The sequence below is a fragment of the Brachyhypopomus gauderio genome, chromosome 1 (assembly GCF_052324685.1).
Source record: "Brachyhypopomus gauderio isolate BG-103 chromosome 1, BGAUD_0.2, whole genome shotgun sequence".
Lineage (NCBI taxonomy): Eukaryota > Metazoa > Chordata > Actinopteri > Gymnotiformes > Hypopomidae > Brachyhypopomus > Brachyhypopomus gauderio.
The window spans coordinates 24,381,427-24,400,767 of NC_135211.1; the positions used below are offsets into that span (position 1 = coordinate 24,381,427).

General features: G+C 41.5%; 3 protein-coding genes across 8 annotated transcripts in view; 2 read left to right on the top strand and 1 right to left on the bottom strand.

The window, feature by feature from the left end:
• The window catches only part of ndrg3a (ndrg family member 3a), a 31,369-nt gene extending 30,070 nt beyond the window's left edge, over nucleotides 1-1,299 (top strand). For all 3 annotated transcript variants that reach the window (XM_077004517.1, XM_077004527.1, XM_077004523.1), the window contains one exon: nucleotides 93-1,299. In XM_077004517.1, the coding sequence (XP_076860632.1) occupies nucleotides 93-256 (164 nt within the window). In that variant the 3' untranslated portion in view covers nucleotides 257-1,299. The remainder of the gene's footprint in view (nucleotides 1-92) is intronic.
• On the bottom strand, nucleotides 650-5,687 carry LOC143513821 (cell division cycle-associated protein 7-like). Of its 3 annotated transcripts, XM_077004541.1 has the most exons (9): nucleotides 5,645-5,678; nucleotides 5,451-5,563; nucleotides 4,557-4,874; nucleotides 4,181-4,270; nucleotides 3,892-4,029; nucleotides 3,463-3,600; nucleotides 3,125-3,274; nucleotides 2,542-2,700; nucleotides 650-2,365 (listed from the first exon to the last, which is right to left on the bottom strand). In XM_077004541.1, the coding sequence occupies exons 2-9, from the start codon at nucleotides 5,553-5,555 to the stop codon at nucleotides 2,357-2,359; spliced, it is 1,107 nt and encodes a 368-aa protein (XP_076860656.1). In that variant the 5' UTR covers nucleotides 5,556-5,563; nucleotides 5,645-5,678; the 3' UTR covers nucleotides 650-2,356. The 3 variants fall into 3 exon arrangements, with proteins under 3 accessions (XP_076860656.1, XP_076860661.1, XP_076860649.1); XM_077004546.1 differs by having other exon boundaries at nucleotides 2,564-2,700; nucleotides 5,451-5,687; XM_077004534.1 differs by having other exon boundaries at nucleotides 5,451-5,687.
• LOC143513766 (anti-Muellerian hormone type-2 receptor-like) lies at nucleotides 5,319-17,322 on the top strand. 2 transcript variants are annotated; one of them, XM_077004500.1, is made up of 12 exons: nucleotides 5,319-5,348; nucleotides 5,913-6,155; nucleotides 6,630-6,833; nucleotides 10,951-11,106; nucleotides 11,464-11,586; nucleotides 11,840-11,907; nucleotides 13,523-13,738; nucleotides 15,096-15,210; nucleotides 15,337-15,494; nucleotides 15,769-15,928; nucleotides 16,222-16,358; nucleotides 16,719-17,322. In XM_077004500.1, the coding sequence occupies exons 2-12, from the start codon at nucleotides 6,128-6,130 to the stop codon at nucleotides 16,833-16,835; spliced, it is 1,482 nt and encodes a 493-aa protein (XP_076860615.1). In that variant the 5' UTR covers nucleotides 5,319-5,348; nucleotides 5,913-6,127; the 3' UTR covers nucleotides 16,836-17,322. The 2 variants fall into 2 exon arrangements, with proteins under 2 accessions (XP_076860615.1, XP_076860621.1); XM_077004506.1 differs by lacking the exon at nucleotides 5,319-5,348 and having other exon boundaries at nucleotides 5,360-6,155; nucleotides 15,772-15,928; nucleotides 16,719-17,320.
• Nucleotides 17,323-19,341: the final 2,019 nt, after the last annotated feature.

The following is a 19,341-nucleotide window of genomic DNA, read 5'->3' on the forward strand; positions in this document are numbered from 1 at the left end:
CGGGTGCAGACGGATGTAGCAGTGCGCATGACCTCTAAAGCTGCTGTCACGTCTCGGGTTGTTCTCATGCCGTCTCTCTGCCCGTCCCTCAGTGCCGGCGGCTGGGATGACCCGTCTGGCCCGCTCTCGCACCACCTCCTCCTCCAGCCTGGCCTCCATGGACCGAAACCGCAACCTGAGCAGCAGCCTGGACACCTCCAGCGCCAGAAGCCTGGACAACCAGGCTCAGCCACAGACCATGGAGGTGTCCTGCTAAGCCTGCCCATGTCTCGCCATCCCTTGCTTGGGTGTCCACGCTCGCATCTCGCCGCCCCTATACGCGTCCAGCTGTTTGGGTTCCTCATGTTTATTAACTCCTCAGTCACAAAGCCAGGGGATGAGGTCATGAATTGTATGAATCTGAAGACGATATATATATATATAGATATAAAACTATATATGCATCACAGTTACAAGATAATAGAAGAGTCACATATATACATATCAGCATGGAAAAACACTTTCCATTTTTAAAAGTCTTATTGTTTCTCGTGAGTCCTGGGAAGTAAGCAGGGTGGTTTGACGGCTCTACATTCATTGGTCGTCATTGATTGGCGTTTGCCCCCTACTGTTGAAAAAGTAAGCAGTGGACAAGAAGCCTGTTTTCACATTCAGCTGACGACCCACAGTCCTTTGCTCCTTCTTTGTTCCAGTGAAATGTACACACACAAATGAACATGCACGCAGACTAAAAATGCATACATTGCACACATGTAGCATATCTAGAGATTTTTTTAAGCGTTTCATGTTAACTGTGGCCATCAAAATTGAACATTCATCTGTGCTTGTGTTGTACTGTAGTTTTGCTTCTCCTGTAGAACCCTGACACACTCCACTGTAGGCTGCCACCTGCCTGATCCTGTCACTAAATCAACTCAGTTGTTTGATACAAGCAGTCAGTGATTTTAAAGCTGTATAGAATCAGTATCTACTACTGATAGTATGGGAAGAATAATTATGCAGCAGTTTTTGGTAATGGTACATAATTTTTATAGAGGGGTTTTGGGTCCTCATTTACATCCGCCAGGGATTCAGCTGGAGAAAAAAATGGATTTCCTGTTTTAGACACCTTTTGACCTAATTTTATTTTCCATTTAAAAATTCATTTTCAGTAACCATAACTGGATGTACACACACAGTGGGAAACCTAATGGGTGCGTAGCCATGGGAACATGTATAACAACGTGTCAGATAATGTTAATGTCTGTTGATTCTGCTAGTGTATACTTACTGGTAGATAAAGCTGGATCATGTGTAGAAGTGTGTCCTTTTATTCGTACATTTATACCATCAAGAATGAAATAAGATCAGTGTTGCTGTCACTCAAAAGGTGGTCAAGACCGTCTGTTTGGTATGGTACTCTAGTGTAGCCATTGTTATTAAGCAGAGTTGAAGGTCTACCATGGAGTATGTATCAAGGGAGAAGGACCTACAGTGGCACCCAACCAGGAGACAGGTAGATGTGGACCTCTCCTCTGGGTAGGGTCCCATAGTGCAGCTCTCATGGATCAAAGTACCCAAATGGGCTAAAATAAGGACATTTACCTCAGAGGCAGGATCCCTGGAAGAACATGGTAAATGTTAAACTGGGGGAAAAAAAATGAAACAGTGAAGTAGAGGAGATGAAATTAAGCCTCCAGTACCTAAGCAAAGTGGTCAGGATGGACAAGAATTTTCAGGATAGGAGATTTCTGGGTAAATTCAGTGGAGATGTGCTTTCATCGCTGCATTACATTACAGCATATCACTTTCACATAAATGCCTTTACCTACAGCTCAAAAAAGTCAATTTAATTTTAAAATAAAAGGTCAAAATAGGTCAATTACTAATTCTTCGAATTTGACACGGGTGCCGTGCCTGTCTGAACTGATATGCCAGTCAAGTGTACCACAAAGCTCTGCCCAACTCGGTTTCCATTAGTCTACATGCTCATTTAGAGTAGTTTTCCCATCAACATTTAGGCCATCAAATTAACAAAATAAACCTGCCTGTCCCAAAGTGTTAAAAAGAAAGTGACGACACACAAGTAACATAGTGGAAGTGAAATTCACTATTCAACACATTTGCCTCCACTGACCATTACGCTCAAGAGGAGAATACCACTTCATGGCTCAATATAGTGCTTGTGCATTTTGAAAGTACTTTATTTAGACAAACATTAAAATTTCAAAAATAAGATTAAAGATAAAACTGGGGGATGGGGATGGCACACACACACACACACACACACACACACACACACACACACATACCCCAGGCTGGCAGACATGACCACAGGTCTGGTTTAACGCATCAAGGTCATTGGCTTTCAAGTTTATCACGGAGACTGTAAAAATGAGAACGAGACATTCATGAAAATCGGCATGCATCACAGTATCATATATAAATCCCATTACAAGAAAGGACCACATAGTTAAAACATGTAAACCCCAGTAATGAAGCCCAGTTAGGGTTTACCCAATAATGAATCAGATTTATACTGGTAAGAGCAAACCAACCGACCCGGTACGAGGTTGGTGCCGACCTGCAGAGGTAGGAGTGAACGTCAGAGAAGCCGTGGTACTGCGCTAGGGGGAAGAGAATGCCGGTGGCACAGCGACCATCACGCTGTCGACAAAAGCTACAGTTGCAGATCCCTCGACAGGGCGGACACTGCCAGGCCTGTGAACGACAACAGAGACGAGGAGAGTGGATGTCTGACCGGAACTAGTCTCTCCAATCTCATGGAGGCAGGAGAGGGCAGAAGCAGGCTTGTACATGTGGTGCTGCGTGGGACTTTAACCAGAGCATGGCTGCACCTCAACACTGGGGAAAAACATTCAAGGAAGATACGACCATTCATCAACAAGATACACAGGAAAACTTGATATTTTGAAAATGCTTGAACATCAGCAAAAGTCCCATTTTCAATGAGGTCATGCTCAGAAGGGGGAAGGTTCAGGATGGGGTACTGGCACAGTTCTGGTGAAGTAATGAATTTTGTTTTGAAATCAAGTTCGTTCACATGGATGCACCATTCTAATATGATAGTTATAGTATCCTAATGCTTGAGTGTTTCTGAATGACAGTTATTGTGTTTACTGACCGGATCTAGGAGGGCAGTCTTTACATCCTCCCCGTATCTGTTGCGGAGACATGGCCCACAGAACTGCCCCTGTATCCCACGGCAGCTTTCACTGCGGCAACAAGTCTTTGAGTCTACAGTCTTCTGTCTGCACTGATGACAGGTGGTGCCCTGTGATTGGACAGAACTTACATTTTTCTTCAGTCTTCCTGTAAATCTGCTGGACAGTTTTGCACTTTTCAAGTCACTTCTGATGAATTTATGAACAGTCTAAAATTAGTAGATGACTATTTGGCATCTTTGTAGCAACTCCAAATGTCCAGTGAAGTTCATTCAAAGTGCTCTGAGCAACAACTCACGGTGACACGATTATAAATCTTCTCGGTCATGTTTGTAGCCACCAGCTGAAGCTCATCCTCCGTGACGTCTTCTATCGCGCGCACGATGTGAGGCTTGGTTTGACGTGGTTGTACGGATCTCCGTGGTTTTGAATGGATCTGACAGGAAAATACAACCAAACGCTGTTCATTTAATGAAAGATTACTATACATGACTAATCACAATTCATTCTTTTAAAAGGTGTACCAACACCGCATCTTAGGTTTTTGAGAGAAGACAGTATGGGAACTGTATTTTAGTTGCTTGTAGTACATAAACACCAGATAAACAATGGTTTGATTCATCTGAGAACTATAAAGCAATTTGATGCCTAATTTCATGCGGAAAAGGGGGAAAACACTGAATAATGTGGAACAAAGCTTAAGCTAACAAAAAGAAAGTGTACAGACCTTCGTGAGTTCCTCTTCTAAACTCATTTCCATCTCAGGGCTGATTTGAGTGGTGGGGAGGTCATCAGTCATCGAGCGAGTCATTCTCCGAGACGCGCGTTCCGGGTTACGCCGCGGTGTAGAAGCGCGCACTCCACGCTTAGGAGAAAAACCATATCAGTTCATAGCACACAGCTACACTGTTCTGCTATACTCATCGTCACATAAAAATAAAGTGAATGTTTAATATGCACGTATTTTCCTAATTGAATGTAGCAACATAAGCGCGCGAAAGTCATTTTCAACCTACATCTGAGCGAGGCTCCTTTTTACGAGTGTGTCCGATGTTCTTTAACAAGGGCCCTGACATTTTCTGTAGGTCTGCCATCAGCTGTGCCAACTAGCAAAGGCAGATTTAAAACGAGCGTTACACTTCAAGCATTAACATTCGGAAACTTGTAAGAACACTTGATTTAGACAATCTTTTCAATTTAAAATAAATTACCTAGTCAAACTTCATATGGTGCTTAAATGAAAAACGTTCACATGTGGACGGGCATTATAAGCACAACAAAAAGAATGTCTGATTTCTGGGTATGAAAATTGCTCCTATGCTATGATCAGTATGAAAATATGGACTATACAATACAATTACAACAAACTAGAAGAGTTTACAGACACTTTACCATTGCTTTGTTTGCCTGGATATTCATGGCTCTCTTTGCAAGAAATGAACCAGAATCATCATTATCACCACCATAATCAGACTCCATCTTATAAGGAGATGAAAGAATATTCTTTGGTGCATCATGTTTTTCCGGTTTTATATTTTCACGCTTAATGGCCTTTTCCTTCTGCATTTCTTTCTTCTCTGTGTGCCAGTCATCCTCCTCTTCGTTATGGGACCGGGTGCGTAGTGCTATTCTTAGAGTAAACCCGTGACGAGGTTGTGTCTTTGGGGACATCTGCTCACCGCTGTTCTCTTCACCGTCAGACTCGGAATCCTGGAGAAGCAGTTATGGGTCTCGTCATAAACGTACTGCCACATGCACCCCCCCAGTCATTCTTGTTTTGAGTGTGGTTATTAATTATGTTTAAACAGAGCGGATGTCTAAAATGAGCTAAAAACATTTTAACTACATGACGAAAAGAGATATAAAAAAATAGGCTACAACTAGTTGCAGTCACCTAAAAACTCTAAGCCCATTGACATGTCTATATTTTACTAAGCCAACTATAGAATTATTTGAAGGGGTTTCAACCATTTAAGTAGGAACCTGCGCCTTCCACGCCCCAGCGGTCTATTTTTTAAGATTAAATGTGAGCAGGATGCATGTGAATGGTTAGTGTGTTTTCCAAGAGATTCTAGCACCCTCTGGCGGATAAATAGTGAATTCCTTAAGATAACCCCAGAGCTGTTTCTTTGCTGTTTTAGCAGTCATGCGAGTGTTCGATCCAAAAATGTCGGGCCTTAACAGGTACGATCTCCCCCAAAGGTTCAAATCCCTGCTCTGAATAACAAGATGGAGTGATCGTGTAGTAGGCAAACTAGGAGTTTTCCAAAAAAATAACCTACCAACCTTAAAAATACAGTCTTTAAGGTCACTATCGGAAAATCCGAGAAACGTTTCATCATTTCCAGATTCAGAAAACACCTCAGCAAGTTCCTTACGTAGATCGGACATTGAGATTCCTGCGAACGTAAAAACTAAAGCAATAAAAGGAAGGCTAAATAACAGTCAAACAACTGTGAGCGATAAACTAGTTATCTTACTTATGACTTTTTGTACGATTTAAAAGGTTCCTTGTAATTGTATTGATAGCGTTTCGTGGAAGGGTGCTAATATAGTTTACCTAAATTACAAGCTGCCTGTGTTTAATTTGTTTTCTAGTTTAATTATGTGTGAGTGCCTGCCTGTTTAATATTTTTTAAGTGATTTACATGTTGCCAGGTTGGTCAAAGTCAAACATCCTTTGTGCGTTAGTATGATTCACACCTGGCTAAGTCTACCAATTCTTTCACCTTTTAAACTCACTTACAGGAACAGGGTTTATCGTAATGTGGGAGTGTGAGAAAACTTCAAGGTCATCTGCGCTCTTTTTATGCGGGTGCATTCCAACTGATTTGAAGAGTGGGTTAAAGAAGACGCACATCACAAAACACGGAATCTCTCAGCGTGAAGCAAGTGTTTAGATTAAATATTACACTTTTATATGATAAGCAGTAGTGTTCAACATATCTGCCTGTCACACAAGAATGCAACTGTCACTGATCGTGTTTGTCGGTGAGTTGAAAGCTAATATAACTAAAATCCAAATAGAGTCCAGTAACTGACTTGTGTTTACGTTGGATCAGTCTTGGGCGCTATAGTGAATACTTTGTTCTGAAGTCAAGACTGCGGTGTAGCCTATATGTTTTAGCTACCCGTCTTCCTTACGGCTACAATGCTGAAAAGACTGAACAGTGAGGAGTTCAATGTAGATTTTTCTCCATTGCGCACGAAATGCTGAAGGTTAGGAATCAAGCGAATATTATTAAGCTATCGCGTATCATACATGGCAGTACATTGTTCTCAATATCCCTGCATTCCATGGCCATGCAGAGTTATAATAACGTTGCTGTTTCACTGGATATACTGTGCATTATTCGTAGTAGTATTATAGCAATAGTAAGATTACACGTAAACTGCTGAAATGCAAAATTCAGTTATCAAATGCAATATCCGACAACGGACATTCAACGTGGGTATTTTCCTCAGTGTCTATAGATTTGTTGTCAACATGCATTCCTGCTCCACCGGTGACTGCGGAGAGAAAGTGCGCGTTCCTGGCTAGCGCGCGGAACACCGAGAAGGCCCAGAGAGGAGGGAATGTGAGTGGAGGCGTTCAGCACTGCGCGCGGACAAATTGCTGCATGGGCTTCTTCCAGCTCGAACACGGGCAGGCCAGAGCAGACCTCTTGGGTAATATGGTGCTCTTTTCCACGTTCCCCAATTATTGAAGACGTTATCTTCAATTATTACCCACGTGATTGATTAGGGAAACGTAGCGTGCTCAAGAGGTCGTTGTTCTCAGTACCTCGGCTTTGTTATTTAAATATAAGTTTTAAAATGTTTGTTTGACGGGTGAGTGGAAAAAATTGATGCTATGATGCATCATGATAAAAGCCTTCAATTGTGATTAAAGATTGACATTAGGTTACAGCAGTGGCGAACCGTCAGGGCCTTCAAGGTCTTCTCTGAAGGTCCATTGATCTTGAAAAAGATGCTTTATGTAATATATGTTAATAACACTTCACCAATAATTTGTATTTTTCCTCTACATCGGCTTTCAAATCCACTTTGCTTGTGCTGAAATTATAAAATCAACCAATCAGAATATTGTACACCGTTGTTTCTGTTTATCTGTTGCATACCCTTGCCTTTTACATTGAGAGCTTTTATTTTGGATTGGCAGTTTAATCAACCAATCATATTTCCAATTGGAATCATGGGGGCGTGCTCCAATGTGCTCCGGGTATTCCTCATGCGTCAGTTCTGCGTGGTTGGTCTTGTGAGCTTTTAGCTTGTGTGCTAGCTAGCTCCTAGCCAGCACTAGCGTGAGGTTTTCCAAGCGGAAAGGATGGAATCGCAGGATATTGTCAGCGACTTGCTAACAACACCATTTTCAAAACGGTCATTCAACGAAAATTGTGAGAAAAGGCCGACCAACACCTCATCTTCAGATTCTAACACAAGCCGGGGAAGAGTACGTTCATCATTTTCAAGCTAACAACTGGGAGCGCTACCCATGGCTAACTGGGAGCGCTACCCATGGCTAACTGGCTGCGTACCCAATTGCTTGACGAAATTTGCCAAAAAAGACTGCCACGTGTGGCACCTACCAGATGGAATTTAACTTCAAGACTCCTTCAAAACTCTCAAGTCTTTGAGAAAAAGGATACTCAAAGGATGTTTTAAGTACATCATTGAGCATCATGAGGACTTTGAACATGATGCAATACACAGTGCTGATGGCTACCTATCACACCTGGAAAACTTTGGCTTCAACTTTCTTCAACTTTTCTTGTGACCTTCAAGGAAATCTTTGGCCATGCTGATGTACTTTTTGATATTTTACAGAGTAAGTGTTTTGACATGCACTTTTGCTTAGCTAAGGTGGATGAGTTTTGCACTTTTATTGAGCAGCAGAGAGAATATTTCAATCAAATATATGATGCGACGGTGGCAGAGACCAGAGAGCCAACTGGACGGAGAACCCACACGAATGCTCGTACACATTACAGAGCACTACATGAACAGATTTACATAGTATTCTAAATCAAGTGCAGGACCGGTTTAAAGATCACGAAAAACTTTCTTTTCTTTCAGTCCTGGACCCACAGCAGTTCATTAACTTTAAGATTTATTTCCCTGACGCTGCTTTCCCATGCCTGGCAGACAGCTTCGGGCATCATTTTGACCTGCCGCTGCAGGAGATTTCAAGGAAAATCTCCAACTGACCTCCACATCTTCCTTCAATGCAATGGACTTGGTGACAGCATGTGTCTGCTATATTTACTTACCAGTTTAATTCTAACTATTCTGGTTTCAACTGCATCTGTGGAAAGAACATTTTCTGCACTTAAATGTATTAAGACCTACGCGAGGAACTGTCTGCAGTGCAGACTGTCTGCACTGGCTTCAATTGCTATCGAAAAGGAGCTTGTTTTGGAATTAAAAGGCAAGGAGCAGCTGTATGATCGGGTCATCGAGCAGTTGAGCAGTAATACTACGGCCATTTTTTGGCTATGTCTAGTGAAGGCCCATGGCCAGTAAGTACGGTTCACCACTGGGTTACAGTACTAGGTGATTAAAACAATCTTTTATAACTACACATCTGATACACACAGATAAAGCCTGATGCTAACCCTGTGCTTAAGTTATCTAAAAGTGCAATTCGCAGCAATCTTACTCATGTGGGCATTTTGTGCAAAATGTTTACACAAATCCACAAACTCAATGAAGCAATGTACCTGTTAACTTGCTCCTTGGCTAGACATCTAGGCTAAACAATGTGATGCAGCTGTCTATAAAAGTAATTTTATTGAATACATTAGTATTTCGTAATGCATCATTGGCAAATCTGTCTTCACACTTCAAAGAAAGCTGTTACCTGCTTCACACGCTGCTGTATGACACAAGAGTTTACAACTCTGACTCTACAACTCTGGCCCCTCTGACATTCAAACATTCTGGAGGCGGTGAGGCCAAAACTGAAATATTAAGTGGATGGAATGGATGAAATGCTTTAATTAACAAATGGAATGAGTATTGTAGGCTCTGCATTGGCAAGAGTTTACTTTTACTGTTGAAAACCGTAAACCGGTTTTTTTTTGTTTGCTTGTTTTATTAGAGAATATATGCTTTAGTTTAGGTTGGAAGGTTGGGTTCTGTTAATAATTTCCCAGTGGTTCAATTCTATTTTATGTTCATATATATTTGTGAATAAATAATTGTTAATTGTTTTGTGTATTTTGCTTTGTACAGAGAGCTTGGGTATGTGAAAGATCTTTTATAACTATGTATGTAGTTGTGTAAGGGGTTTGTTCTGTAAGAGGAACATGGCTGATTTCCAGGTATCTTCACACTGGTCACTTTACTCCCTCCCACATACATCCATGAACATGTCTGTTCCTCCAGACATCACTAAACTCACTTCTTTATGGCACTGGGCTGCACAGTGGGATTCCAAATGGTGTTGGACTTTCCAGTTTTAGTACATAACAGCCCCTGTTCATCCAACCTTTATAGAAATGAGCACTGATTCGGATGAATCCAGATGCCAATGAATCATGAAAATGTAAAGTACCTGTACTGGGTCATTTCCTAGGCCACCTCTGGCCACCAGAGAGCAGCACACGGTGTCTCCTAGGATAGGGGGGAGGAGTACACCAGTCTACACCAGTCCTCCTGCCAGCTTAAGGCTGTGTTGTGAATAGCCTATGACATACTACTTGCATACTGATTCGGCCCCAAATCGGTATGCAGGATTTTGACCAAATATAATTTTTTCCAGTATGTTATGGTTCAGTAAGCACCCAGAGCTATCTTCTTTGTGGTGTACTGCGTGCCATCATGTGGAAAAGCTTTCCAAGGTGGGTCCAATACTGGATAGTATACTGCGGGGACCAGTACAGAGTATGTTCCGAGTGTAGTATGCAGCATATTGTATATATTAGGCTATTTTGACCTCAGCCCAAGTCTTCGTTCATTGTTCTGGTGAGGCAAGGCTGGTACCTTGGGAGGAATCCCCCAGCTGTTGTGACTGGTAAACTTGTATCCTTTCTGTCTCTATCGTTTGGAGTATGTCAACCTTCTCCCTGATTCTGATGCTCAGTGTTTGTGTTGACCTGTGTTGCTTGCATGCTGCCTTTATAATAATAATATTTAATTTAATTAGTGCCTTTCAATACACCCAAGGACACTGCACAATAATAGCGAACAATAAAAGGAAAATAAAAGAAAGTTCAATAAAGTTAAAATAAGAGACAGACAAGAGCAATAAAAGAAGAAAGAAAAAGAAATTAAAAATACAAATAAAAAGCCATGAGCCAACTGAAAAAGATGGGTTTTTAGATGTGCCTTGAATATAGTGATGGATGGGCAAGCACGTAACTCTAGTGGCAGACTGTTCCATAACTTTGACCCAGCCACACTAAAGGCTCTATCACCAACAGTGCGCAACTTGCTGCTAGAAACTTTGAATAAGTGCAGCTCGGACGAGCGCAAGGTGCGTACTAGAGAGTATGTTTGGGGGAGACTACTGAGGTAAAATGGTGCACAGCCATGCAGAGATTTAAACACCAGCACAATAACCTTATACTGGATACCATACTGAACAGGGAGCCAGTGAAGATGTTCCAGAATAGGCGTAATACGCTCCCAGGATCTGGTATGAGTCAAAACCCTCACAACCATGAGGGCAGTGGTTCTGACTGACTTGGGTCTTGATGGACCGTACTGGAAGTGTTTTAAAGTAAAACCCTGTTGTCGGTTTTTCTCTAATTCTTGGTGTTTTCCTTGTCCATCGAGTGTTTAGGTTGCAGTGCAGTGGCATCGTCTTGTCCAGAATCGTCATGCCGTGCAGCAAAACCTGTTAAAAATTATGTAGAGTGTTTGTGCAGCTCAGACTTTTGTAACCTGAACATCACGTGGAATGACCAAGCCAATCATAGTCAACCTTCCCACACTTCAGGTAAATGTGCATACAGAAATCAGCTCTTGGTGCTGACATTACATTTAGCTGACTGATTTATAGAATACATGGAAGATACTAACCACCATTTCCTCATATTGAGGCTCCATTTAAATAAGTGCTTGAAATTAAAGTTTACATTTTACAGAATGAAAATGTAACCCTACAAATACACTCAGTATCCAATGGGGCTGATGAAGTTTCTCATAGATTGTGCCCCCTTCTGTTTTTAAAAGAGCTGAATGGTGCTGAAAAACTCCAGTAATTTAGCAAAAAGGGTCTTGCCTCCCTGTGATCGAGTGCTGTGTAAATCAGAAGGGAATTCCTGCCTGTCTTAAGTCAACGTCTTGTTTACAGATCAGCTTATTGTTATCTGCTTTACTGGTTTTGCTGGAGCGCTGACTATGCTGACCGTGCTGACCGTGCTGATGGTGCTGTGTCTCATAAATCCAGAGAAGTGGAAATTATTCAAAGACTGCAGTAAGTTTGCTATAACTCAGTGTCCCTTTTACCCTTTTGAATATAATTTAAAAAACAAGTTGCAACTTAGACTATTAAATTAGACAAAATTTTATCTGTTTAATTTTCTCTCATAAGTAACAGTAGAAATTGTACCCTGCTGTACTAACCATACATGTATGTGTGTATATTATATATACTGTAATATATATACTATGAAATGATATTTATAAATAATCTTTTTTTTTTTTTTCATTTTTGTTTTTGTCTTTAGGACCACCACATGCATGTGACATCCAGAAGGAAGCTGACATTGACCTGTTAAGCATCGAATTGCAAAAGGTATTTAATTTAAATCCAATGAATTGAAAAACCTCAAGATTGTTCCTGTGATCTGCACTCGTCTGGATGGAGATCTCTGGAGCCATTCTCACAGCCCTTAGTGCTCCAATTACCATAGGAACCACTGATTCCTTCATCTTCTGCACCTTCTTGCTGTTCTCTTGGCTCTTGGAGAACTTCTGTTTTGTACTCATCAAGTTGGAGGAAGTTTAGAGACATCCAGCATTTAACATCTCTTACGCAGGCTTCAATTCTTCCTAAACTGTGTTTGTCATCAGGTTTGGCTGATATATAAAGTTGAGTGTAATCTGCATTGCAGTGAAAGTTGACACCATGTTTGTTTATAACTATGCCCAATGGTAGCATATATAATGTAAATAATAGTGGTCCTAAGATGGAGCCTTGCGGGACCCCATATTTCACTTTTGTACGTTTGGACGGAATATTATTGAGCTCTACAAACTGATAGTGATTAGTTAAGTAAGAATAAAACCATGAAAGGGCTGTGCCTTAGATTCCAACCCAGCTTTCTAACTGTTCTAGCAAGATCCTGTGATCTATTGTGTCGAAAGCTGCACTAAGATCCAGAAGCACTAATAGAGATAAATAGCCTTGATCTGAGGCAAGGAGGAGATCATTTGATACTTTAACTAGGGCTGTTTCAGTACTGTGGTGGAGCATAAATCCAGATTGGAACTTTTCAAATATGTGATTCCTATGCAGATATAAGCATAATTGCTGGGCTACAGCTTTTTGTATGATCTTGGATATAAAGGATATGTTCGAAATGGGTCTATAATTAGATAGTACAGTCAGATCAAGATTTGGTTTCTTGATCAGAGGTTTAACAACCGCTAATTTACAGGATTTGGGCATGTGACCTATTGTAATGGATGAGATAACTACTGTTAGAAGAGGTTCAGTCACAACTGGTAATACCTCTTTTAATAATTTTGAGGGAACCGAATCTAGTGTGCAAGTCGTACAATTTAATGATGAAATTATTTCCTCCATAGGAACCACTGAACTCCTGGATCTTGTCTCTCTCTCTGTAGGCATTAGGTTGTAACAGATTTGTGTGCCCTCCTCATGATTCCCATTTACCTGTGGGATTACAAGATACCTGTAGCTGCCCTCAACATCTGTTGAATCACATTCTAGTAGTGAGATCTCCTCAGTCTGAACTACCTTCCCATATTCAGTCCAAATGACATTACAGTGTTGATAGGGTATATCCTGGTGAGAGGGATTAGTGAGTCAGTGGCTCGTTCACTTCTGACATACGGCTTCTTGTCATCCATGTAGAGGATGTGGCTGATGGTCAGTCTGTTCTGTAGCATATATAGTACATGCACACACAGGGTGTCTGAATGTAAGGAGAATGTAACTCCCACAAAAATCAAAGGAGTGTTAAGCTATCCTTTTCTCCCTTTCCTTATGAACTTTCACCAAAATGTCTGTCTGAATGCTAGCACAAAGAGAAATGTGCAGACAGAGTATGTATACACATTTTATTTGAGCATCTTCTTACTTTTTAATCCCTGTAATATACAGACCTATGCGCTAGCTCTCATTATATTAGTGTCATTTGTCTTTTGATCCATGTCTGTTGTAGGTAGTGTCGCGTGGCCATTTTGCATGTGTATGGCAGGGATTCTTCCAGGGATCATTGGTGGCCCTGAAGGTGTTTCCTGCAATACAGAGGCAAGAGTTCATTAAGGAGAAGGACATATACCTGCTGCCTTCTATGATGCATTCTGGAATCGTGCAGTTTCTTGGAGGAGGACGAATGAACAAAGACTTTGTGCTCATTTTGGAACTGGCGACCCAAGTGAGTTATTATATACCAAGACACCTTGGGGGTATTGCAGCCAGTAAATCCAGTGCAGGTACAGGTGTCACTGGAGTCAACAACATGACTTGTTTGAGGGGGTGGATAGTTTTTATTTTTATTTTTTTTAGCCGTGTGGTTTAAAAACGAACTAATCTAATTATGATTAATTAAAACTGCATATTATACTAATGTGCATGCCTCATGCTGCTAGAAATTAGTCTTGATCAACAAATCCCGACATGAACCACATTCATGAAACAAAGAACAAATGAACCATGTCTGCATAACTGCACAGTGGTTGCTGGAGCAGGGGCAGTGCTAGATCATGTAGTTATCTACACACTATGGACAGTTGTATGTTATTAGAATAGCAATGGAAGCCAGTGCCAGGGGGCAAAGTGCACTGTTCAGAATAGCAAAGGTTCATGGGAGATGCAGTTTTTCAGTCTGGAGTTAATGAACAGCCAAATTATTAGACCACTGAATATTATGAAATCAAGCGCAAGCAGAGAGATGCAGCCCTGCTCCAAGGCCAGTGGAAAACCATTTGAATCAACCAAGATGAATTTACTTGTATTGAGAGGTCTGATTGCTTCAGAAAGCATCTCTCTCAGATGTGTTTAAATGTGTAAGTAAATGAGTAGAGTTTGATTAAATTATCAGTAAAATTCCCCATCTGCATAACTGGGAGAAGAGCTGACTGCAGAAATGCCTGTATTGGAGCTCCTTCAACGCAGTTAACCTCCAAGTTAACCTTTCAGCATTTGTGCTTGGGTGTTTGGTTACATTCCAGGCTTGGGTATTGTCAGAATATGACAATTTTCCCCATTTTCCCATTTTCTTTTGTTTTGAGTGACAAAACATTTATCCATAGTGCTACAGAGTTGAGCCTCCTGCCAAGTTTGAAATGACGTAGCTCCTCTAGCTTGCTTTGCTATTTTTGACTGAACAATTACTGCATTCACACTGTTTTTCACTAACATCAGGAAGATGTGGATGCTCTTGGTGTTTACCAAATGAATTAATTCATAACATCACTAGCTGCATATTTGACTTACTATAATTTCTAATACCCAACACTTCCTTATGTTTTCAGTGACATGCGTATCAGTATAATAACCTGACGCATTAGCTGTAGTATGAACAAGGCATAATCTATTTAAATATTTCAGGAATATGGAATTGAACCACATACTTCAAGATAATTTTTAAATCATGCATAAATCACAGGTTATCTCACCCACATGTCTAATTTCAAATGTTGTTACTTCAGAGTATTTGCTGTGTGGGGTTTTTGTCCACTTGCTGGGTGATGACCCAGGAATGCAAACATTCACATATTTCCTTTTTTCAGGGCTCTCTGAATAAATTCATCTCCATAAATGTGTGTAACTGGGCAGCTACATTAAAACTGGCACAGACTCTTTCTCAAGGACTGGCCTATCTCCACTCCGACTCTGATAAAAATGGTGAGCACCTTCTGTACATATATAATAATTTTTTTCTATTCTCTTTTAGATTCGATGCAATGCATACTGTTCCAATACTGTTAATTGTTCCTTTATGGATTTTGTGAACTTTACTCATGGTTTCAGGTGTGCGTAAGCCGGTGATTGCTCACTGTGACTTGAGCAGTGGGAACGTCCTGGTGAAGGCAGATGGTACATGTGCTCTGTGCGACTTCGGCTGTTCAGTGGTGCTCCAGCACCCCAGGAACCAGCATGTACTGCAGGGCCACCCCAACGCAACAGAGGTTTGTTTCACTCGTACAGAAGGTCTGGATATTGATTTCTGAATATTTATGTTCTGAATATTTGAATACATGTTCTATTTCTGAATATTTGTTCTGTCCAATTCACCTAGGTTACCATAGTACAGTACATGGTTGAGTAAAGGCTAGTCTTACCTAATTGTGGTGTATGAAGAGAGCCTTTATTTTAACCATTAGCAATTATGGAAAAATATATATATTTTTTCCACTTTTAGGCTGAAGTATGTTTTATAATGCTCTTTCTGTGACCAATCAGCAGGACAGGAATCAGATGGGGACTCTCTGTTACATGTCACCTGAAATCCTGGAGGGCTGCGTGAATCTGAACAGTGGTCAGTGTTTGCTGCAGGGAGACGTCTATTCCTTAGGCTTGCTGCTTTGGGAACTGCTTGTGCGTTGCTCAGACCTCTGCAAAGGTATAAATTGAATGTAAATATTTACTCTAAAATGACTATAATACTTGATAATGACTACAGAGGAACACGCAATAACCACCATGCCAAGCAGTGATTTTAAAGTGATTTCATCCACTGTGACTTAGCATGGTTGCTTTATTGCTTAAAGGAAACCACTTTGTTCTTATTTTTCATAAAAGCCAACCTTTTTACAATCCTGCTATACATACGTTTAACTGCAAACAGTATGTGCAGGTTTCTGCACTAGAGTCTGATAAGTCTGATGCATTTGTGTCCTCCTCATTTGCACCCAGACTCTGCTGTCCCGACACACATGCTGCCGTACGAAGCCGAACTGGGAACCAGTCCCTCTCTCGAAGAACTTCTCGGTTTGGTGTTGGAGCAAAGAACACGGCCAACTTTCCCACCCCATTGGGACCCTCAGCATCAGGTACATGACATACAAGGAAGGTGGCAGAACCTTTTTGTTCTGTTCTGTTTTCTTCTATAGCTGCAAATGATTCTGCATTTGTTTTGTGTCTGTAGTTACATGCCGGACGTTTTGGTCATATCATCCATGTCGTCTTTACACAGGCTTATATAGCTTTACATAGCTAATGTCTTTCTAAGGGGGCACTTACCAAACAGGAAAGGATGACGTCCCTGCTTGAGTCATACATATAATATAAACAGCAGTTACAGACTATGAGGAAATTGTGCAATAAGAATATATTTCCTATTCTTATAAGAGCTGAGTTATCTGTAAATTCCAGTATGATTTAAATGTTTATTTTGTATTATGTGTTTGCAGGGATTCTGTCTGCAGGAACTCCTTGAAGATTGCTGGGACCATGATCCAGATGCAAGACTGACCGCACAGTGTGCTGCTGATAGATTAGCTTCTCTACCCCTTAATCTAGTTCAATGAAAAACTAATTAGTAAACAGGTTCAGTCTTTTATATATTCCTTTTTAGTCCTTTTATAGATATGCACTTATCCACTTTGCAGCTTGGATCACTAATCACCTTTAGTTGAACCTATCCAGTAGATACACTTGATCAGTCAGTTATTTATGTCATTTTTTTTTTACTACACACAGTAGCTTTTGTTATAAAGCAGTTTTGCACATGTTTGAATCCAAGCCCCTACTGAACAAGCCGACAGCAAATGGGGCAAGAAAACTTCCCTAGAGCATGAGGAAGAAACTATGAGAGGAACCAAGATTCAAGGAGGGGGGGCTGTCCTCCTCTGGTTGACAACAGCTCCACAGCGGCATCAGTATAAACAATAAAAAGCAAACTTAATAATGGGGGAAACAATAAGATTTTAAGACTGGAAAACAGAAGTCTTACAAGTGTTTCTAAATATTCTACTCTGGTTTCAATGAGTACAGGTGTGTCCAAAACTCAGCTGGTACATCTGGCCAGGGCAACAGATTCATGGGTAGGGTGGGGTAGGAGTGGGGGTGGGCCACAGTAGGTGGGCACTGTTGAGGGGGGAGGAGCCATAACAGCTGAGACAGGTGAAGACACGGTGGCATGACCTCAGGAGCAGGTGTACCTCGCAGGAAGAGAGAAGACATGAGAGTTAGGGAACAATAGTATGCAAGGATGGACTCCCAAGATAAGTTGCCAATTTTGTCAATTGTGATTGGCACTCCAATTGGAATTTATCCTCCGCATTTATCCATCTGTGCAGTATGAACACACGCACACATGCCCAGAGCAGTGGGCAGCCCTAGCCCGCCAGGCAGTTGGGTTAAGTGCCTTGCTCAAGGGCACTTCAGTCCCACCTAGGGCCTGAGAATCGACCCATGACCCTCTGGTCACAAGACCGGTTCCGTAACCATAAGACCACGACTCCAGAAGATCTAGATATGGCTGCACAGTTGCAAGGAGCCAAAAGGTAATAGAGTGCTGATGTTCCAGAGAGCCCTCATTCCTGTGTCACTCTCAGTCAACAAACTGAGAAGAAGGTGAAGTGACAGCATCCCAGTTCACAGAAACTCACAATATCCATGAACCCCCAGATCTACAACTTTACCTTAGAGGGGAAGTGTTGAATAAAATGTCTGTAACTGTGTTTTCATCCTAGCCTTAGACGGTAAGTCTCAAACACTGACAGGACGGTCATGCCATAGTGTCTGAGCCTTATAGGAAGAGTGTCTGCAGCTGGCAACACCTGCACCTTTGATCTGAGCAGAGATGGCAGGTGGTGATGCACTAAGGGCTCACTAAGGTACCGTGGGACCATTCAGTGTAATTCATTAGAAGTATTTTATAACCAATATACATTTTTTGCTTGGTGACAATGTAATGTAGCTAACAGGTGTAATGTGATGGTGCTGACTGCAGTTCAATTCAAAACATTTGAAAAGCACTTTTTACAATGTTATGGCATAAAGCGGTTTACAGGAAATCATATATACAGAAAATCTGGGTTCAGGCCCATAATGAGCAAGTCAAAGTGACGATGGCAAAGTAACTCCGAGAGCAAGATGTGGAGAGGAATGGAGGATCAGAGTGGGAAGCCATCCACCTCAGGTCAACAAGAGGGCAAACCAATAGCACATCATGAAGAATGTAACTGCTTTTGCTTTAATATGTTAGTGCAGTAGTAACAGGTGTTGAGGTAGGAGTGTATGTCTTTACATGTGGTGTATATGTGGGTGTGTGTGCCTCACTTACCTGCAAAAGATAATCAGAATGAACTATGAGAAGAAAACCTGCAGAGGCAATGTGATGCCCGTTCATGGCGACAGTAATGCCTAATGGCCATCACCAGGATAACGCATCCTGCCACATCGAAAAAAAAACTTATTTTCTGGAAAATGACAGTTTTAGATTTTGCCTTGGCCTCCATTCTCCACAAATCTCAAGTTTGTTCAAGAATCTGTGGGATGTGCTGGAAAGAGGCCACACATGTAACTTACAAGTCTTCAAGGATCTGCTACTAACGTCAGATGCCAGATATTACAGGACGCCTTCAGAGGTTTGGGGGATGTTTTGGTGGGTCAGGATTGTTATTGTAACATGAGGGAAGCTTACACAACAATAGATAGGTGGTTTTAATACAATGGCTGATACTAGTGATGTGACATTTGAAGCGATGCCTCGGAGCTTGTATCGAGCAAAAAGGGGCGTGCCAAATGAAGCCCCGGTTCGAGGCGTGTGTCATTACCGTAAAAATCACGTGAATGATGACAAACGAGGCCTCGGATTCAGTGGGTTACTTCATCGTTTCATTTTGAGTGTCACATAAAGCGGTTTGAGCCAGAGTCCTGCACGGGTCCGTTTTTTTAGACCCGCACCCACCCATATCCACAGAGTACAGCACCCGCGAACCCGTGGCTATTCCAAAGTTAAATCCGTACCCGGCCGAACCCGTTAATATTCTACCCGTTACCCACCCGTAATCACACAAATCAAAAGTA

Bases quoted from the DNA above. Each gene is read 5' to 3' on its own strand.
- LOC143513821 (XM_077004534.1), bottom strand. From the start codon at position 5,555: ATGTCCGATCTACGTAAGGAACTTGCTGAGGTGTTTTCTGAATCTGGA. The intron at 4,875-5,450 runs GTTGGTAGGTTA...CTGCTTCTCCAG, and splicing joins TTAAAGACTGTATTTTTAAG to GATTCCGAGTCTGACGGTGA. The intron at 2,701-3,124 runs GTCAGTAAACAC...TGTCGTTCACAG, and splicing joins AGACTGCCCTCCTAGATCCG to GCCTGGCAGTGTCCGCCCTG.
- LOC143513766 (XM_077004500.1), top strand. From the start codon at position 6,128: ATGCAACTGTCACTGATCGTGTTTGTCG. The intron at 13,739-15,095 runs GTGAGTTATTAT...TCCTTTTTTCAG, and splicing joins TTTTGGAACTGGCGACCCAA to GGCTCTCTGAATAAATTCAT. The intron at 15,929-16,221 runs GTATAAATTGAA...ATTTGCACCCAG, and splicing joins TTGCTCAGACCTCTGCAAAG to ACTCTGCTGTCCCGACACAC.